Source organism: Symphalangus syndactylus, chromosome 9 (assembly GCF_028878055.3).
Source record: "Symphalangus syndactylus isolate Jambi chromosome 9, NHGRI_mSymSyn1-v2.1_pri, whole genome shotgun sequence".
NCBI classification, from domain to species: Eukaryota; Metazoa; Chordata; class Mammalia; order Primates; family Hylobatidae; genus Symphalangus; species Symphalangus syndactylus.
Window position 1 is genome coordinate 110272144 of NC_072431.2, and position 19485 is coordinate 110291628.

The 19485-nt window shown below is 52.3% G+C and overlaps 2 protein-coding genes across 8 annotated transcripts in view; one reads left to right on the forward strand and one right to left on the reverse strand.

The window, feature by feature from the left end:
- Positions 1 to 700: 700 nt before the first annotated feature.
- DNAI1 (dynein axonemal intermediate chain 1) overlaps positions 701 to 19485 on the reverse strand; it is a 66072-nt gene continuing 47287 nt past the window's right edge. For 3 of the 7 annotated variants that reach the window (XM_055293894.2, XM_055293895.2, XM_063609823.1), the window contains 7 exons: positions 14850 to 14939; positions 14623 to 14710; positions 13856 to 13935; positions 12507 to 12655; positions 12310 to 12409; positions 9571 to 9756; positions 6998 to 7180 (listed from right to left, as the gene is read on the reverse strand). In XM_055293894.2, the coding sequence (XP_055149869.1) occupies positions 7013 to 7180; positions 9571 to 9756; positions 12310 to 12409; positions 12507 to 12655; positions 13856 to 13935; positions 14623 to 14710; positions 14850 to 14939 (861 nt within the window). In that variant the 3' untranslated portion in view covers positions 6998 to 7012. Of the gene's footprint in view, positions 1447 to 6222; positions 6550 to 6997; positions 7181 to 9570; positions 9757 to 11510; positions 12172 to 12309; positions 12410 to 12506; positions 12656 to 13855; positions 13936 to 14622; positions 14711 to 14849; positions 14940 to 19485 lie in introns of those variants that run through there. The other 4 variants (XM_055293896.2, XM_055293898.1, XM_063609822.1 and 1 more) reach the window with 3 other exon arrangements.
- Positions 4194 to 6164, forward strand: ENHO (energy homeostasis associated). Its single transcript, XM_055293969.2, has 2 exons — positions 4194 to 4431; positions 5351 to 6164. The coding sequence occupies exon 2, from the start codon at positions 5512 to 5514 to the stop codon at positions 5740 to 5742; it is 231 nt and encodes a 76-aa protein (XP_055149944.1). The 5' UTR covers positions 4194 to 4431; positions 5351 to 5511; the 3' UTR covers positions 5743 to 6164.

The following is a 19485-nucleotide window of genomic DNA, read 5'->3' on the forward strand; positions in this document are numbered from 1 at the left end:
CAGGAAACAACAGGTGCTGGAGAGGATGTGGGGAAATAGGAACACTTTACACTGTTGGTGGGACTGGAAACTGGTTCAATCATTGTGGAAGACAGTGTGGCGATTCCTCAGGGATCTAGAACTAGAAATACCATTTGACCCAGCCATCACATTACTGGGTATATACCCAAAGGATTGTAAATCATACTGCTATAATGACACATGCACACGTATGTTTATTGCGGCACTACTCACAATAGCAAAGACCTGGAACAAACCCAAATGTCCAACAATGATAGACTGGATTAAGAAAATGTGGCACATATACACCATGGAATACTATGAAGCCATAAAAAATGATGAGTTCATGTCCTTTGTAGGGACATGGATGAAGCTGGAAACCATCACTCTCAGCAAACTATCGCAAGGACAAAAAACCAAACATCGCATGCTCTCACTCATAGGTGGGAATTGAACAATGAGAACACTTGGACACAGGAAGGGGAACATCACAAACCGGGGCCTGTTGTGGGGTGGGGGGAGGGGGGAGGGATAGCATTAGGAGATATACCTAATGTAAATGACAAGTTAATGGGTGCAGCACACCAACATGGCACATGTATACATATGTAACAAACATGCATATTGTGCACATGTACCCTAGAACTTAAAGTATAATAATAAAAAAAAAAGAGGCAAAAAAATGGTTACATGCTATTAATTGAAAGACACATTCTGATTACATATTTGTTTAAACTGGGGAAAAAAAGTGCACCTTAGAACCAATCAAACATGTTATTAGCAAATGGAATTTCTCCAAATGAAATTGATAGGCAGCTGATTATGGTTTCAAAATAATTGCATAATCTGTTGAGGGAAAAGCCCTTATCCAATCCTCCTAAGTGTAGGGCTCTGTGATTTTTCAATCCCAGGATAATCTGTAAAACACCACCAGAAGGTGTAGTGCTAATCAGTACAGTGCCGCACAGAGAAATCCTCCATAATGACCCTCTCAAAACACTGGATAAGGGATCTCTACCTTGTGGGCAAAAATTAAGGCAGCCAGATTGGCCGACCAAGGAACTCCACAGCCAAAGGAGCAAGTCAACAAACAGATGCCATGAGATTTGCTAGTTCTATCATTTCATTATTACACATGGCCAAAAACATCTACAGTAGATGATATTCTGGATTAGTGACCAATGCACAGTGCTTCCTTTTCACCCAGTTTTATTCTCTATTTCTTCTATCTCTACGTATCAGGACTTTTTCATAGGGGGAGTAGTTTAAAAATAGCTCAAAGGCAGTTAAAAGGTAGTGGGATTATTAGAAGCCACATTTCATACCTCATGGAGACCTCACTGGAAGGGACATTACCTGGAGAACCTATATCTGAAGAACAGTGGTCCTGATCTGTGCTATGATCTCCAGAAGCAGCAGCTGGATGTGTCACTGAATTGTTCTTCACTGGAAAGGAGACAAATTTATTAGCATTTGTATCGTGGGATGATTGGATTATGCAGATGAGGGCCTTTTTGGAATCATATAATAGGAAATGATGTACATGTGCTGGGCAAACAAAGGGTGGACTGTATGGACACCTGCCATTTTGCTTCTTTATGATGCTCCTTCCCCTGGAAACCACCACCTCCACCTCCCCACTGCCCATAGGGTTATCATGTTAATCAATTTGATCTTCATCCCTTGACCACCATTGATTAGTCCAAAGGTAAGCATCTAAGTTGAATCAAAATATTTCCTGAAAATTTTGGAAACCAAAAAAAAAAAAAAAAAAAAAAAAGAAAGGAGGACGAGGAGGAGCTGGCAGCAGCAGCAGCAGCCAGTCTCTTTGGATGCCTACACAACAAACTTTAAAACTTTACAATTGTCTGAAGTCCTGTTTTTTTTGCCATGTGGACTAGAATAATATTGGAAGTCAGTCTGGGGATGGGGAGGACAGGGACTTGGGGCAGGGGAGGGAAATGGAGGCAGGCAGAAAGTAACAGAGTTGAGAGGTGGAGAGAGAACTCTTCTGGGTGGCTTTTGATCTCTTAGTTTCAGTTGTTCCTGAGTCATCCTTGCCCTTAGGTTTCAGTATCTGATTATAAATTTATCTTTTTGCTTAAACTAGTTCTCACTCTCCCTGGGTGAGCTCAGCTATTTTTCTCATTTAACTACCATTCTTTTGCTGACAACTCACAAAATATTATCTTTAGCCTGGACCTCTCTCCTGAATCTGTGTATTCAGTAAATGGCATCACAGTATCCCTAGTCACTAACCTGGGAGTCATCTCAGACTTTTCCTTCCTGCTTACATCCCTTATCCTCTAGTTCTCTAAGTCCCACCAACAGCAGCTCCCAAATATCCTCAATGCTCTCCTTTTCTCTCCGCAACTTTTTCCCTCCATCATTTCAGTCCCTTATTATAACCACTGCCTTCACTCTCAAATGCTTTCAAGCCCCCATTCCACACCATAGCCCAAATCATCCTACTAATTTCTAGATATGATCACATTACTCCTCTGCTCAAAAATTCTTCAGTGGCTCCCCACTGTTTTCAGGATAAAATCTGAACTCCTGCAGCTGGGTCACAAAATTCGCTCACATTACACTCAGATGTGCAATGATTTAAGTCTCCTCTGTTTCCTATAACTAGTCTGATCTTTCTCACAATGCCCTCACCCTGCTGGGTAACGGGCAGTGGAGGGGAGCTAAAAGTAATCCACTCTGGTAAACTCTATAGGATCCAATAATTTATTTTAGACAGTCTCTAAGTACTTTGGTAGCTTTGGATGACTCAGTCTTCCCTTTCTTCTTTTCAAGATAGCATCTGGATTTATAGGGGTCTTATGTGAATTTCATGGCATTGGATTGGGGGAAGGGGCCTCTTAGTCACATGGTCCTGGGGGTTGTGTCAGCTGGCATTTGCTGAGATGTGGTTGATCTGGTATAAATTAGTGAATAACAACCCTGAGAGGTAGCTATTATTACAACCATTTTACAGATGAGGAAGCTGAGGCTAAGAGAGATTAAGTAACTTGCTCAAGATCACAAAGTTAGTAAGTGAACCAGGAATCAATACCGCCCCAATTACAGTAGGCACTTAGTTATATGAGTCTAGGATTCCAGAGAGAAGTTAAAGGCTAGACTTGGGAGCACTGGGAGTCTTCATGATATAGCTTCAGGGATGTGATCCTCCAAGGAGAGCATGTAGAGCGGGATGAGAAGACGGCCGGATCAGAATAGGTGACAATCACTGGGCTGTGAAGGTCGGGGAGGACAAGGTCTACCTCACTGCTCCTGTCCAAGCTATCTTCTTCTTAGGAGAGCTTTTAGGATGGCAAGGCAGGATTTCCACCACGCCTGCATCTATTCCAGCCAGGGCGGAACCATCGCTCAGGACACTCCATTTCTGTCCCAGACTCCCCAACAGCCTGGCAGCAAGCCTGCGACCAACACTGGGTAGGAACTCAGTAATATGTGTCCAAAGAACCTGTGTTGCCAGAGATTTTCACACCTCTTAGGGCCAGGGAACCCGGGGCCCTCTAAAGTGTGAATGCAGAGTCCACACCCAGGTGGCAGAGGGAAGTACGGGACTGCACTATAGGCGGTTCCCTAGGTGAGGAGATACAGTCTCCTGCCAGGCGTGGGGACGCGGGGCCTTCCTCCGGATGACTTACTTGGAGACCTCTCCCAGATACAGAGGGGTGGTTTCCTCAGATGTGGAAATGCAGAGGCCTTGGCCTTTCTCGGATGTGGGGTGTACAACGCTTCCAGGTGTAGAAGGTGCAAGAAATCCCTACCAGAGGTTAGGCCTCGCCCCCACGCCATCCCCTCTCCCAGGAAGGATCCAGGGCCAGCTACTCCTTCGGCCCTCCTCCCGCCCCGCGCCTGCACGAGAAGCGGGCTGGTCCCCACCCCAGCGCACCACCAATGGTGCGGGAACCAGGGCTCGGCCAGCCAATTGAGTGGCGGCAGCGGCGCTGGGATGGCTCCGCCCCCGGGCCGCAGGCCGCCGGCCTCCCAGGAGGCGGGGCTCTTCGCTGTTTTTGCTGGCCGCCGAGCCCGGCCGAGCCCAGCCGAACATAGCCGAGTCCAGCCGAACCCAGCCGAACGTAGCCGAGCCCAGCCGAACATCGCGCAGCTCCCGCCGCCGCCGCCCGAGCGCTGCCGAGCGAGCGAGCGCCGCGGCCGCGGAGGAGGTGCGGCCCCAAGGGGAGGAGGTGCCCGCTCGCCGCAGACCGCCCGCGGCAGAGGCCGCCCCGGTCGCGCCGCGGCGGGAGCGGCCGGCGGAGGCTGCGCGGCCGAGGGGGAGGGCCGGGGGAGCGGACGTCGCCTCTGCTGGTCTCCCACCTCCCGCCGCCCCCCGCCCGCAGGCTCCCGAGCCTTGGTCGGCGCCGAGCATCCCGCTGCCCCGGACCCTCCCGCGGGCGCGCACCAGGCTCAACTCAGGTAAGAAGGGCCTCCCGCCACGGACATGGGGGCCAAGAACACGCGACCCGAAGATGGAGATAAAGAGACAGAGACACACTGCCGCGGAGAGAGACGAACACAAAGACAGAGACACAGGAACCACCGAAAAGACCCCACGGAGAAGGGGAGAGGGACACGTCCATGGGAACAGAGGGAGATACAGCCTGGAAGAGAGAGACAGAGACACAGAGACTGATGCAGAGATACACAGAGACACACTGGTAGAGAAATGACATAGAGGAGACACACTCAGAGATGGGGACACACGGAGAGGCAGCCACACACACACAGAGGTGGGTGTGCAGAGGCACCGGCACACATCCAACGGAGGGACAGTGAGACACCACACACACACACACCTGACCCAGAGAGGCAGCCCCACATAGAGGCACACAGCCCTGGACGCAAAGAGCCTGCACATGCCTGCCAGGGCCTCCACAAAGTTCCCTCTGTGCAAGCTGGCGCCTCTGGAGGTCTCCTGGTCGGGCTGGCTGGAGTCCTGGGAAAGAGGAGGCGCCCAGGCCACACCAGAGCTGCTTACAACCCCCATCCTTTTGGGCCGGGGGCTGCCTGGATCCCACCCACCAACAGAGGGCTTTTGAGGGCTGCAAGCTTGGTGGGCAGGACCAGGGCATGCCCACCAGGTCTAAGGAGAATGAGATGCGGCTGCCTACTTCAGCTTCCCCACGCTGGCTACACACTCATTCAGGTGCCCAGAACCAGGCCTGCGGATGGGGGTGATGGCTCTGTGGGGTATTTGAGCCTGTTGGGACCCAAGGTCTTTCACCAGGGAGGCCAGAAATGTGGGAGGGAGGCTCTCTTCCCTACCTCTCTCCTCCTAGGCCTCACCCCACCCTCCCTCCTCACCACCCTCTCCTTTACTGTGTACCCCCAACAGGCTCAGGACTGCAGGTAGACATCTCCACTGCCCAGGAATCACTGAGCGTGCAGACAGCACAGCCTCCTCGGAAGGCCGGCCATACCAGAGTCCTGCCTCGGCATGGGCCTCACCATTGAGGCAGCTCCACTGTCTGTGCTGGTCTGAGGGTGCTGCCCGTCATGGGGGCAGCCATCTCCCAGGGGGCCCTCATCGCCATCGTCTGCAACGGTCTCGTGGGCTTCTTGCTGCTGCTGCTCTGGGTCATCCTCTGCTGGGCCTGCCATTCTCGCTCTGCCGACGTTGACTCTCTCTCTGAATCCAGTCCCAACTCCAGCCCTGGCCCCTGTCCTGAGAAGGCCCCACCACCCCAGAAGCCCAGCCATGAAGGCAGCTACCTGCTGCAGCCCTGAAGGCCCCTGGCCTAGCCTGGAGCCCAGGACCTAAGTCCACCTCACCTAGAGCCTGGAATTAGGATCCCAGAGTTCAGCCAGCCTGGGGTCCAGAACTCAAGAGTCCGCCTGCTTGGAGCTGGATCCAGGGGCCCAGAGTCTAGCCAGCTTGGCTCCAATAGGAGCTCAGTGGCCCTGAGGAGATGGGCCTGGGGTGGGGGCTTATGAGTTGGTGCTAGAGCCAGGGCCATCTGGACTATGCTCCATCCCAAGGGCCAAGGGTCAGGGGCCGGGTCCACTCTTTCCCTAGGCTGAGCACCTCTAGGCCCTCTAGGTTGGGGAAGCAAACTGGAACCCATGGCAATAATAGGAGGGTGTCCAGGCTGGGCCCCTCCCCCGGTCCTCCCACTGTTGGCTGGATAATAAATGGAACTATGGCTGTACCCTGAGATTTTCTTCTCTTCCTGAGGGCCCCGTGGTAGCACAATTAAAGGTGTGGGGTGGGTTTCTAGACAGGTTTATTTGTGCAAAGTTAGAGGAGTAATGGTGCTTGAAGACCAAGTCCTGGGGTAAGGTGCTGGGACCTTAAGGAACAGAATAAGAAGGGAAGATGCTGGGACCTGATCAGGAGTGGGGTCACATGCTGGGTACTAAGGGTGGGTTGGGTACCAGGGTCAAGCCCTAGGAGTACTGGATTCAAGCGATGGGACACAGACTGAGGCCAGCCCCTCAGGTCTTGATTTTCACTTCCCTCACCAGGTTCAGCAGTTTGTCCAGTTTCGCAATCTCCACAGCTGGACCCTTCTGCACGTCCTGCCCCTTCTTTTCCTGGGGAGAGGGAAAGTATACATGGGGGAGGAATGGTGGGCCCCCCCTCTCTGGGTCCCAGCACCACCTCCTCTGCCCAGCTTGTCCAGCTGTGCCCTGCGCCTCCCCTGCCCAGTAAATTCTGGATCCCTGCCTCCCCTCTCTCTGATACGATCATTCCCCAACTCAGGTTAGGTGACACGGGGGCTCAGCTGACAGGCTGCAAAAAGGAGTCCAGCTCTGGCTTGAACCTCAGATGGACATGGGGTCTTGACGCTTGTGGGAGTGGGAAAAGGCATCCATTCCCTGACCCTCGGGGGAACAACCTTCCAGGCCAGGGAAATCCAGCTCTGGGAAGGCAGGGGGGCTGACTGCTGGCACCATCCTTACCATGGGAAGGTCCCTGGCCGAGACCTATCAAGGAGCTAATGGGTATGTGTTTGGGGAGGGAGGGGCTGTGGACAGAGCCTCAGGGGCCCGGCCCTCACCTAGTCCTCTCACCTGATGCCTTCAGGTCAGGTTGGCAGTGGGTGCTATTTGGGGCGAGACCTGCTGTGTCAGACATACCCAGGGTTGGGAAGAGTGTCAAGAGACCCATAAGGGCAGAGGGAATAGTCCATGTGACTCCAGGTGTCGTTGGCTGAGGTTGTCCCTTAGAAGACCAGATCCTGAGTTTATGACCCATCACCCTACCTGCAAAGCACTCTAATCCTTCCATTATAAGTTGGACACTAGAGTGTTTGTCACCCACAGGTCCCGAGAACTCCTTGGAAGACCAGCACCAGTCCCACCCTCCCTGCTGTCCCGGCAGGGGGGTGAGGGCTATGCTGGGGCAGGCGGGGCAGTTGCCATTTCCCCATTTCCTGCCTTCGCTCTGCTCCTGGGCCCCCATCCTCTCAGCCACCTGTGCCCACTGCTCACTGACACCTACCCCAGCCTTACCTTGGTCTGGCCAGGGCTGTAAAGGGGATGGGGGGGGGGGGGTGAGTGCAGGGACAGTAGGCCCTTCCTTGGCTCCTTTTTGGCTGCTGACACCATGTGGAGCTCAGATTTCCCCCTGGTGTGACCCCATACCTGCTCCCAAATTTTCTCCCCTATCCCCTTGCAGCCCAGTGCCTTTTTGCCACTACCTAGCTCACCTCTACCCTCTCCAGGCAGAGGACAAAAAGCTCTTTTTCTCTCTCTTCCCTCTCTCCTTCCTAATTAAGCTTGGGTTCTCGTCTTGGCTTCACCCCATCCCCCGGGAGTTAGGGGACCTGGTTTTAGTTCCAGCTCTGTCATTAACTCCCTATATGACTTTGGGCAAGGCCTTTGCCTTTCTGAGCTTCAGTTTCCCATCTATCCTGTAGTTAGGGAAAGACAGTCTTTGGCCTTGAACACTTTGGGCTCTTGACACCCATCATGGGAGCTCCCTGGGCAGGGAGGTCCAGACCTCTGTGGGGAAGCCATTTGGAAGGGGCAGGGAGTCTGCAGCTCACAGAGGAAGGGAAGTAGGAATGCCCAGAGGATTTCGTTTTGCATGAGTCACTTGGCTGATAGGGTCAGATGGCAATTTCACGGGAACCTCTAATCCACTCAAGTACCCACCAGCTCCCACCTGTCCCTTCTCAGGTCCTCAGAGACATACGTCCCCAGATACACAGAGCCCAGCTCTCCCAGCCATGACTGACCCTTCTCTGAGGGGAACTGAAACTATGGGAGGTGCTTACCTCCCTGGATCAGAGTGGGCAGGGCAGGCTCCCACCCATGTCTACCACCCTCATGGTGTCATGTACTCCTCCCCCAGAGAATGACCATCATCCCTCCTGGAGGGTTGTCCAACTCTGCCAGCTTCAACCTGGGTCTCTCTCCTCAGAAAATTAAGAACACATTTTATCTACTCCACATATTATGCTGCCTCCTTCCTCCTCCTTGAGGCCAACTAGCTGGGCTCAGCAAAGAGATTCAGACCACGCCTGACTCCTTCCCTCCCCCTCAAGCCCACCGCAGCCTCTGGGCCACAGCTGCAGGCGCTTAGCAGCCTTTTGAGTATTTATAGCCAAGTCCACCCCCTCCCCCAGCTGGTTACAATTACAGGGCCAGCCACACTCCCAGCCTTTGCCTCCCTGGCCATGGTGGGGAACAGGCCAAGCCAGCACCAGAGGGATGGTGCAGCAGTCCCTTCCTTGGTAGGAGCACAGTGCAGGGAAGTCAGTAGTCGAAAGACACAGGCCCCTGCCACTGCCTCAAACTGCAGTAAATGCCTCAAATTGCCAGGAGGGATGGTCATCAGGGCAAGCTGGCCCAGTCCTGATCCTGGCCCAGAACCTGGCAGAAAGCAAAGAGCCATCTCTACTCTTAGCACACAAATGGGCAGGACTGGGCTCTGGGTTCTTGGGCTCAGGATTCTAAGGCCTGGGCTGCAAAGCCCGGGTTCATAAGTCTGGATCTGGACTCAGATCTAGACTTTAAGGTCATCGCTGTGGGCTCCAGACCTGTATTTGGGGCCCTTGGCCTCTGGGCAGGGTCTCCTGATCATTGGAGACCCTAGAAACAGGAACCAGAGCTCAGAAGGAGGGCTGCATAGCTGCTGACCTAGTTACCCTCCTTGCGGTTCATTTCCTTCCTCTGTATAGACCCACAGCTCCCAGCTCAGGGACCACTGGGGCTGAAGCCCTGTGAAAGCCCAGCCAATGAGGCAGTGGCTCAGCCCCAAGCCCCCTGCCTAGGTGACCTGCCCTACCCACAGCATTTCCACTGGGAAGAGATCAATGATACCTCCACATTTGCCTCTGCAGCCTTCAGATCCACCTGCTCACTGGATGTCTCCACCTGGGAGAGTCACCTGGGGCCCCACAGGTAACTCAAATGCAGCATGTCAAACTGCTACTTTCTCACAAACCTCCTGCTTCTACTGTGAGCCTCATTCAGGCAATGACACCATCCTTACCCTGGGTCTCCCAAGTCAGAAACTGGGTGGTCACCCTGGCTTCTCCCTTCTGTCATCCCCACCCTCCTGGAGACTTCACCTCTTGTAGCAGCTCAAAGTCCCAGAGCCTGTACCTTTGGCATCTTGCGCAAATTGGGTGAGAGCTTGAGGCAGATGATGTGCCCACGGTCATCGCCCACAATGATGATGGGGTGGATGGGATTGAACTGCACGTGGGTGAGCTTGTTCTTCTTTTTGGCCGCCACAGGCTGGTTGCAGATGGCCTCATACTTGTTGACGGCTAAGTCAAATACGTGGGCCTGTGGAGAGGTCGGTGTCAGCACACTCAGGGGTAATGAGGCCTGTCTTCCACCTCAGAGGAATGAGTCCCTGGACTTTCTGGGAAAAGACTGTAGAAGGCTAATGGCTAGCACGCTGGAGGTGGAGGGAGGGGGAATTTTGTGTCTCTATGTTTTTCCTATGGTTGAAAGAGTAAGAATAAAAAAGTTTAGGAGAAATTTTAAATCTATGGAGAATTAACAATAATAGCAGCTATAGGCTGAGCGTGGTGGCTCACTGACGCCTGTAATCCCAGCACTTTGGGAGGCCAAGGTGGGTGAATCACTTGAGGTCAGGAGTTTGAGACCAGGCTGGCCAACATGGTGAAACCCTGTCTCTAGCAAAAATACAAAAAATTAGCTGGGCGTGGTGGTGCACGCCTGTAGTCCCAGCTACTAGGGAGGCTGAGGTGGGAGAATCACTTGAACCTGGGAGGTGGAGGTTACAGTGAGCCAAGATGGAGCCACTGTACTCCAGACTGGGCAACAGAGTGAGATCTTGTCTCAAAAAAAAAAAGAAAAAAAGAAAAGAAAAGAAAATAGCAGCTACTATTTGTTGAGCACTTACTATGTACTAGACTCTGGGCAAGCACATCATATGGTTGCATCACCTCATTATGCTCTTCACAACCACTCTATAAGGTGGTTCTGTCATTATCTTTATTTTATAACGGAGGAGTTAGAGGCTCTTAGAGGCTAACTTGCTAGTAAGTGGCAGAGCCAGGGCTTACACCAGTTAATATATGTAAAGTGCAAAGGCAGTGCTTGACATACCAATGCTCAATCCATGTTAGATGCTACCTTCACCACACCCTCAGACCAAACCACTACCAACTCTCACCTGGACAACTGTGGCAGCCTCTTAACTGGTCTCCCTGTTTCCACTCTTGCCTTGCTACAATCCGTCATCCATATGGCAGCAGGCTTACCTTTAAAGCACTTAAAATCCTCCCACAGTCTCCCTTGGCACTATAAATAAAATCTAGATCCCTCACTCTAGCCCACCTCCCCACTCTCATCTCATGTTCTCGCCCCTTGCTTACTATACCCCAACCACACTTGCCTTCCTGTTCCTTAAACCCCAAGGTGGTTCCCACCTCAGGGCATCTGCCCCAGCTGCTCCCTCACCATGGGCTGCTCCCCTGCCCTATCTCCACATGGCTGCCTCCTTCTTGCCAGTCAACTCTCAGCGTGAGTGTCACCTCTTCAAAGAAGCCTTTCCTGACCACTGTATCCAACAGACCACCCAGTCCTTTTATTTTTTCTTTTTCTTTTTTTCTTTTTCGTTGCCTGGACTTTGTGAACCTATCTTTCCTCTTTTAATGTAACAACTTTATTGAGATATAATTCATATACTATAAAATTCACTCATTTAAAGTATCAAATTCTTGGTGTTAGTATATTCACAGTTATGCAACCTTCTCTACAACCGATTTTAGAACATTTTCACCACCCTAGGCCACACAAATTGACTTTCCATCTCTACAAATTTGCCTGTTTTGGATGTATTATGTAAGTGGAATTATACAGTATGTGGTCTTTCATGACTGGCTTTTTACGCTAAGCATGTTGTCAAGGTTCCTCCATGTTGTAGCATGTATCAGCACATCATTCCTTGTCCTTGCTGACATAATCCCCAAGGAGAGACTATATTTTGTTTATCCATTCAGCAGTTGATGGACACTGGGTTGTTGCCACTCTGACTGTTATGAGTAATGCTGCCATGAACATTTATGTTTACATATCACAGTCTTTTATTAATAATTCTCTGCCTAGAACTTAACACTGAGAATTTTGTTGTTGCTTTTTGTATCTTTCCCTTCACTAGAACATAAGCTCCACAAGAGCAGGTATCTAAGCCACCAGGGTCCAGCCTAGAGCTGGGCACCATCGTTGGCCCTTAGTAGTTATCTGTTCCAGGAAGAGACGACTGATGGACTTTAGGATGGTGCCTTCATCGCTGCAATCTTTTCTTGGGGCAGCCAGTGCTTCTCAGTTTATACCGAAGTCCATAGGGAAAATGGGTTTGCATTCAAGAATAAGCTCACAAGATGTTTGTTTCTGAGCTCTCACCAATTCTCAGTGTTGAATAGCCCCCTCCCATTCCACCCCACTGAAGTTCCCTCAGAATCAGCTTGCACACTCCCAGGGATGGAGACTTCACTACATTATAGACACTACTCAGTCACTGATCAACTCTGGCTCATACATTTTTCCTTAGATGGAGCCGGGCCCTGCCACCCTCTAGCTCCCCACCATACAGCAGAGGAAATAACTGCTCCACCGCATCTCATTTCCCAGAGTGCTTTCTCTTCCAAGGTGAACAGCCCCATTTCCTCCCTGAAGCCTCATGGGATGAATGATTCCTCTTTTGGCTGGACCCTGGATGGCTTGCCCCTGGAAAATACACAGTCCTTGTGTCCCGCCTTCTCCTTCCTGACCTAGGCATGGGGTGGGTTCTCCACCAGGAAGCCCCTGAGATACCACACCTGATCTCCAGTAGGGACTCAGTGAGGTCAGGACGCTGGCACTCACCTTCCCATCTGTGGTGACTGCTGCGAACACAGTAGAAGAGTATGGCGCCCAGGCCACATCACCCACAGCTGAGTTCAGGTCATAGATGAACATCGGGGTCCTGCAGAGGTGGAAGGTGGAAAGCCCATGGCACAGAGGGCTCACAGTGCCATAGCTCAGGGGAGGGCCCAGGGCAGGGCCAGGAACAGGCCCCTCACTTGATGGTGTGGTCCCAGATCTTCACTGTCCAGTCGGAGCTGCAGGACATGAAGACCTTGGTGTGGTATGGGTTCCAGGACACAGTGTCCACTGCCATGTTGTGGGCGTCATAGGTGTCGAGGAATTGGCTGGAGTAGGATTTAGAGCACTGGTGGGGGAGGGAACGGGGGTCAGAAGTGAGAGAAAGGTCAGCAGCCACCACTTCCCTGGGGGTCTGGAGGATCAGAGCCTTAGACTCCTGTCCTTACCCCACATTGCATCCCAGCTGAACTGGGGCCAAGCTCCTGGCTGCCCTTCCCACCCTCAGCACACCCTGGGGGAAAGGAAGGGCTTGAGGATCTGGGGGTTGAGGATGGGCAGGGGAGCCTTCCTGCAGGATGAAGGAAATGGCTGTAGTGCCCTGACCCCAGAGGATTCCAGGCCAGGCAGAAAAAGCCTTCTCTCCTTAAGAGAGGGCAGAGCAGGTCTCAGGCCCTGAGTGAGGTGTGGTCTGGCCATCTTCCAGGCCAGGGCCTGTGGACAAACAGAGCCCTGGGTCCACCTGCAGCCCAGACATCATCCTTGCAACAGTGATAACATCCCACCTTGTCCAGGCAAGAGCAGGTGCAGAGCCAGAAACTGACTTGGATCTCCAGCTTTCCTATTCAGTTTTTTGCCCTGACCAGCATGCCCCTTTCTCCCTCACTCCAGGAGACAGTGTGACTGAGTAATCTCTTGTTACTCCTGCCTCTCTTGGGCTGCCAGTGGGAGGGGTGAAGAGGGGGTGGGGACTTCTTTTGCATTCAGACCAGCTCTGGCTGGGCCTCAGGGGCTCCCAAGAGGCTGCCTGTAATTAACATTGAGTCTCTGAGCCTAAGAAAAGCTTACAGCAGAGCTATTTCTGGATGGATGGAGGTTCAGAAGGACGTTCGCCTACTACCACTGAGACCTTGTAGAAACTGACCGTGAGGTTCCATCCTGCTGGCTGGGATGTACCCAGTATTCAGAGATAATTCTGGCCTTCCAAGCTCAGCTCAAGTACAAATCTCCTCCAGGAAGTTTTCCCAAAATATTCTAACTCCTCCGAATTCCCCCTTCTACCTCAACTCCCAGGAAGGGAGGGAGGGCCCAGAGGAAAAGATGCTGAGCTGGACTAAAGTCACCCCCTAGATTCTCCATCCCCTTTCCTGCATTTAGCCCTTATTCCTATCACCCAAGCAGGTCAAGAAATACATTCTTTTCCCTCAAGAGGCCTTCTAGAACTGATGGGAACTAAAATCCATCAAAATAGGATCTGTTGAGAACTCTAAGCTCCCCAGGTGCTCAGGTCTAAGTGGCCCTCTAAGGAGCTGGCACAGGGCAGCCTCACCTTGTAGATTTTTCCCTCCTCTGTGCCCACTAGGAACATGTAGTCAATCTCTTTGTGGAAGTCAAAGGCAGTGCCACAACCTTGGGAAAAGAGGGAGGGGCAGGCTTAGCCCAGTTCCAAGAGGGAGGCTCCCAGTGCCTCCCCTACTCAGCAAAGGAGCTCAGCCCAGGCACTCTCAGCGCGGGACTTAGCGCAGGACAGACTGAACTAGGGCCCCTGTAAGGGCTGGGACCAGGCCAGGCAAACAGAAAACAGCCCTCTGGCCTGCTTGTCCCAGGCAGTTAGGATTCTGCAAACGGCCAGGGGTTCTACAGACAGGAATGGGGGCCTGGGTAAACAAGGCAGGGATTGAGTTAAACAGGGTCAGGGTCAGGGTAAACAGGGACAGGGTCTGCAAACAGGGACATGATCTGTGACAACAGGGATATAGTCTGCATAAACAGGGTAGGAATTGAGTAAACAGGGACAGGATCTGGGTAAACAAGGGCCTGATCTGCATAAACAGGGCTGGATCTGCATAACAGCACCTGATCTGCATAAACAGGAACAGGGTCTGCAAACACAGGGATGGGAACTGCATAAACAGGGCGGGTCTACAAAGAGCCAAGGGTTCAGCAGACAGGGCCAGGCCTTCCTATAACCTCTTGTCAGGCTCTGGCACAGGTTGGGGAGGGAGCACTCAGTCAGGGGAAGGACCACTGTCACTGACCCTCACTGGGCCTGAATGACCTGGCCAGGCCTGGAGATGAGAGGGCTGGGGCTCCTACCCACTGGGTGCAGCTGCAGCCCCTCAGGAACTTCCGTGGTGCTGCCTTCCACCTTCAGCTTGATGACATCTACGTGAACCAGCTCACTCTGTAGCCACAGACAGAGGGATGTGGGCGGGGAGGGCACGTGGGTTGGGCTAGATGAGCAGGGCTGGGGGGTGCCCTTTGCCATTTAGCTCCCCGCCTCCCCAATCACCCCAGTGTGACCCTCTCTGGGAAATAGGCACCTTCACGAGAGTCCAAGACACAATCCTGCCGTCAGATGATACAGAGAAGAAGTTAAGGTTTTGGTCCATGTCATCCTTCTGCCACTTGACCTGAAACATCCCAAAATGTGAGCTCTGGGACCCTGCTAAGGAGTTGAGTTAGGGCTGTGGGCAGAGCAGGGCTCCCCCAAGCGCCCATCTGAGGCTCAGAAGCAAGTTCTGGGAGCCCAGTTCCCAGAATCCCATGATTGGTCCTTTCTCCCTCCTTCCATCCATCTGTGTCTCTCATTCCTTTCTTGGGGATTTCTCATTCCTTTCTTGACCATCCTGGAGCAATAGTGCCCAGTCAAAGCATTGCCTTAATTTACTGGCTTGGCAATGGAGGTACCCAATCCCTCCCTGGGTTGGATTCCAGGAGCTCCACTGTGGGGAGAAGGCAGTGGCTATGGGTTCAACCACCTTACGTAAATAAGCATGGCCTGGAAAGAACAGGGCCCATCAACCAGTTTCCTGTTTATAAAACAGGAGTCATAATAGCATAGGTTTGTTATGAGAAATAAATGAGATAATATATGTGAAGCCCTTACGTCAGAACATTGCACATATGAAGTATTCGATACATGTTAGCTAATGTCCTCATTGTTAGCATCATCCTAGGAATCTGGGTGCCAAGGTTCTGCAGGGGCCTTTCCCTGCTTGCTAGTGGGGGGTGAAGAGGAGCAGGTCCCTGTCTCCTGCCCACCTCTTCCAGGCTTGGCCTTTCTCTAGGAAGTGTCTCCTCTTTCCCACCTTTCTTTTGCTACTAACTCCTGCTCCCAGAACTTTGCTCCCAGTCCCAGATTTGAGTTGCGTTTCTCTAGCTGCAAATCAGGGTTAATTATCCTGCCCCACCCATCTTCTGAGGGCTGGAAGCAAACATATGGGAAAGTGTTTTGGAGACAGAGCTGTTGTCTTATGAAGATGACACACTTGAGACTCAAGTTTCTGTTGCCAGATGTGGAGGCCTGGCCAAGCCATGTCCCAGAGAGTTGGGGTGGGGCTGGGTGCCCAGAGTTTTCCATTCTCTAGCTCCCTCCAGACCGCCCATGCTGCGACCACCATCCTGTCCCCTTCCCCTGTCACTAGCAGAGGACCAGTGAGGGAGGCCAAGAACCCAGTGCCATTGCCTGTTGCCTGTAACTGCAGCTGTCACCAGGGTTGTTGGGGGCTGGAGGGAAGTAGAGAATGGGTTGTCTCTCCCCAGCCAGCCTGAGGCCTGGTGAATCGGAGCTTCAGGAGGGCGGGCTGAGTCCCGTCTTGGTCTGTCCAGGCAGCTGGCTCTTTTGCACTTTCACTGGACTGAGAGCGCTACAGAGCCTGTGAGGCATAAGTCAGAGCCAGCCCTAATACTGAGACCGCTTCTCCTTCTGTGTAAAGGTGGTCCCTTTAAAGGGGGGAGACCCCCTGTCAGGTGTCAAAGGCCAGGCTGTAAGAGGCGCTAGGGAGCTGCAAAGGGAAGTGTTTAATGAGCAGAAGCCAGCACCGCATGGAAATTGTATTTCACACCCCACTTAGCAGCCTGATGCCCAGTGGGGGGTGGTGTGTATGTATTTGCAAGTGACTGTGTATGTGTGTATGTGCGCAAGTCACACACATGCTCCTGGGGTGGAGGTGAGCCAGTAGGAATAAAGCAAAAGAGGGAGGGTGGTAAGTGAGGTTAAGAAAATGAATGAATTCCCAGGGACCAGGTGGTAGGGAGGAGCTGGAGCCTGCTTCACTGATTTATTCTCTTCTGCCTTATTTGCTTAGGGCAGACCTGCTTGACCCTAGTCCCTTGCTCGTACATCCTTCCTGCCTCCTTCCCCAGAATTGCACCAGCACACACACACACACACACACATACACACACACACACACACACACACACACACCCCACAGAGTGTTGCTGGTTGAAGCTTCACAGTAGGGCCTGCACAGAGCTGGCTACTCAGGCAGGTTCCCTGGAGAAGAAGCCTGTGCTGTGGGACAGGAGCCCAATCTTCTTAGAACAGACAGTCCTCTCCTTGGCTCCAAAACCTTCCGTGGCTCACCACTGCCAACAGAACAAACTCCTTCTGCCTCAGCCTGGCATTTGAGATCTAACACAACCTCTCTGGCCTCCCTCATATATCTCTGACACAGTATCTCTGACACAGTCCTGTTAAGAGGGACTTAGACTCTGATGTCTCTGACATCTCATTCAGCAGCCTGGCTCTCCTTCAACCTCCATGCTCATATAGCCAACTGCCTGGAGGACGCCTCCCTCTGGGTGTCCCTTGGGTTTCTTGTATTAGTTTCTGGCCAAACCTGTTTTTCTTCTGCCATTTCTCACTCCTATGGATGGCCTACTAAGCACCTCAAACCCAGGCAGCATCAATTCTTATATCTAATATCTAATCAATCATTTCCTTCTATTGATTTTACTACCCCACCAGCTCTCAACCCTGTCTTCTCATTTCTGTCTCCACTGCCCCTGCCCTAGCTCAGGCTTCAAAATCACTCATGCTGCAGCCGGAGGATCTTTCCAAGAGACAAACATGACCGTGTTACTCCTCTGCCCCAAACTCTCTGATGGTTGCGCAGCAATTTTCGAACTATGCTCAGGGGGTAGAGGGAGCGAAAATAGCGGACCCTTAAGCAAGCAGGGACCTGGTCCTAACAGAGCACCACTCTCATCTTTTTAATATTTTCTCATCTCTTTTTAATATTAATCTCATCTTTTTAACATGGGCTTCTGCATGAACACTTTGCTTGAAACCACAGATGTACAATGTCCAAGCATCTTAACTTAATAGATAAGTGCAGGGTGCTTCAAATGACGTGTCACTTCCCAACAGGCTACTCTGCTTGATGCCCCATGTCATTGCCCATGTGACCCCTTTGTACCCTTCTTCATCTCACTAACTCTCTCTCCTCCCTCACAATCCAGCTCAGGTGTTGCTTCCTCTAGAAAGATCTGCCCAGCCCTCCACCCCCTGGTCCCCACCCAGAACAGTGTGGGCGCCCCTCCTTGCGCACTTCTACTTTAGCACTTAGCATACTGCCCTGCCCTGGTCAGTCTGTGGCTGTGGTTACCTCCCTAGTAGGAACTCCAGAGATCAACCAGAGGAGCACACAGGGAGGAGTCACTGAATGTATGAATGAGTAAGTGAATGAATGAGAAGGGAGGAAGGAATGAGAAGAAAAGAAGAGAACAGGAAGTGAGTAAACAGGTGAGAGACAGGTGGGTCCTGACCATGTCACATGCCATGATTCTATATAAGAAACTGAGTCTTCCATTTTGCAAAGGCAGCAGCCCTGTTTTCCTGGCAGGACAGGAGAGCAGAAGGCTTCTCTGTCCAGCTGAGTTCCTGTCTTCCTGAGACCTGCTCAGTGAAAGCAATAATGTTTCCTCTCAATGCCCCATTTTCCCTGCAATCGGCTATTTGATTTACAGGACATAGCAGAGTAGGAGTAGGGTGGTTGGCTTGGGCCTCTGACCTTCTGCTTGGCTTGAGGAAGGAAGGTGGTCAGGCCAACCAGAGATGCTCTGCGCTTGGCCCTGGGCTATCTGAGCTGGGAAAGCAGGGGCAGGGCTGGGCCAGGTATGATCAAGACATGCCTTTTCTCCTCTCCCTGAGTTTTAAAGTTTCTACAGAGATCCTCCCCCTGCCTGGAGACCTACAGGTGTCTGGAAGGCCTGGTGATTAATTGGGAGGTGGACTTTTTGGTGGAGAAAACTCCTGAGGCTGCAACCTCTGGTCTCTGCTTTGTTGGAGAGTAGCCGGGGAGGGCGTATGGCAGGAGGGGCTGCCTCCCTCCCACCCTCTGCCCCAGGCTCTGGATAAAGGATAAAGCTGAGAGGGCACCATGGCCCCTGTGCCTGGACAGTCCTCCCTCTGCTCAGGCCTATAGTGCTGGGGAAGGTGTCCACATGTCTCAGGGAGCTCAGGGCCATAAGAGGCAGAAGTGCAGAGCTTGCCTGCAGACTGTCAGGGCAGGAGGGAAGCGAAAGAAGAGAAGACAGAGTCCCAGTGCTGCCTGATGAGCCCAGACACCTTGAGCAACTTGAGGCAGAAATTCATCCTTAGGTCCTCCCAGACCTGCCCATGGAAAAGTAGTACACAGCCTTTGAAAGAAGGGGACCTTTGGGACATAATAAGGAAGGGCCTGCAAAGCCACAGCTAAGAGACCCTCTGAGAGTGAAACTGAAATCTACGCCCAGTGGAATACGATGGGAAACACAGAGTCAGGGTTGAAATCCAGCCCCAATGTCGAGGTAATGGTTCCAGGCTGGTGTCAGACTTCTGCAGAGGCCCCACCCACCACTCTAGGAATGTCTGGAGAAGAGTGGGTGCTACAGAGAGGCTCAGGGACAGACCTGCCTACCAGGCCTTACAGTCCCACCCGAGGGCAGGCAACCAGCAGCAGCCACCCCTGCCTGGGAGTTTCCCCAAATCTAGCCCAGATGGCAGAGGAAAGGCCCTGTGCGGAGTTGAGGAAGCTTGTAGACAAGGACCTGGTCTTTAACATACAGTTGACCCTTGACCAACATGACTTTGAACTACATGGGTCCAACTACACACAGGTTTTCTTCTGCCCCTGCCATCCATGAGACAGCAAGACCAACCCCTCCTCTTTCTCCTCCTCTTCAGCCTCC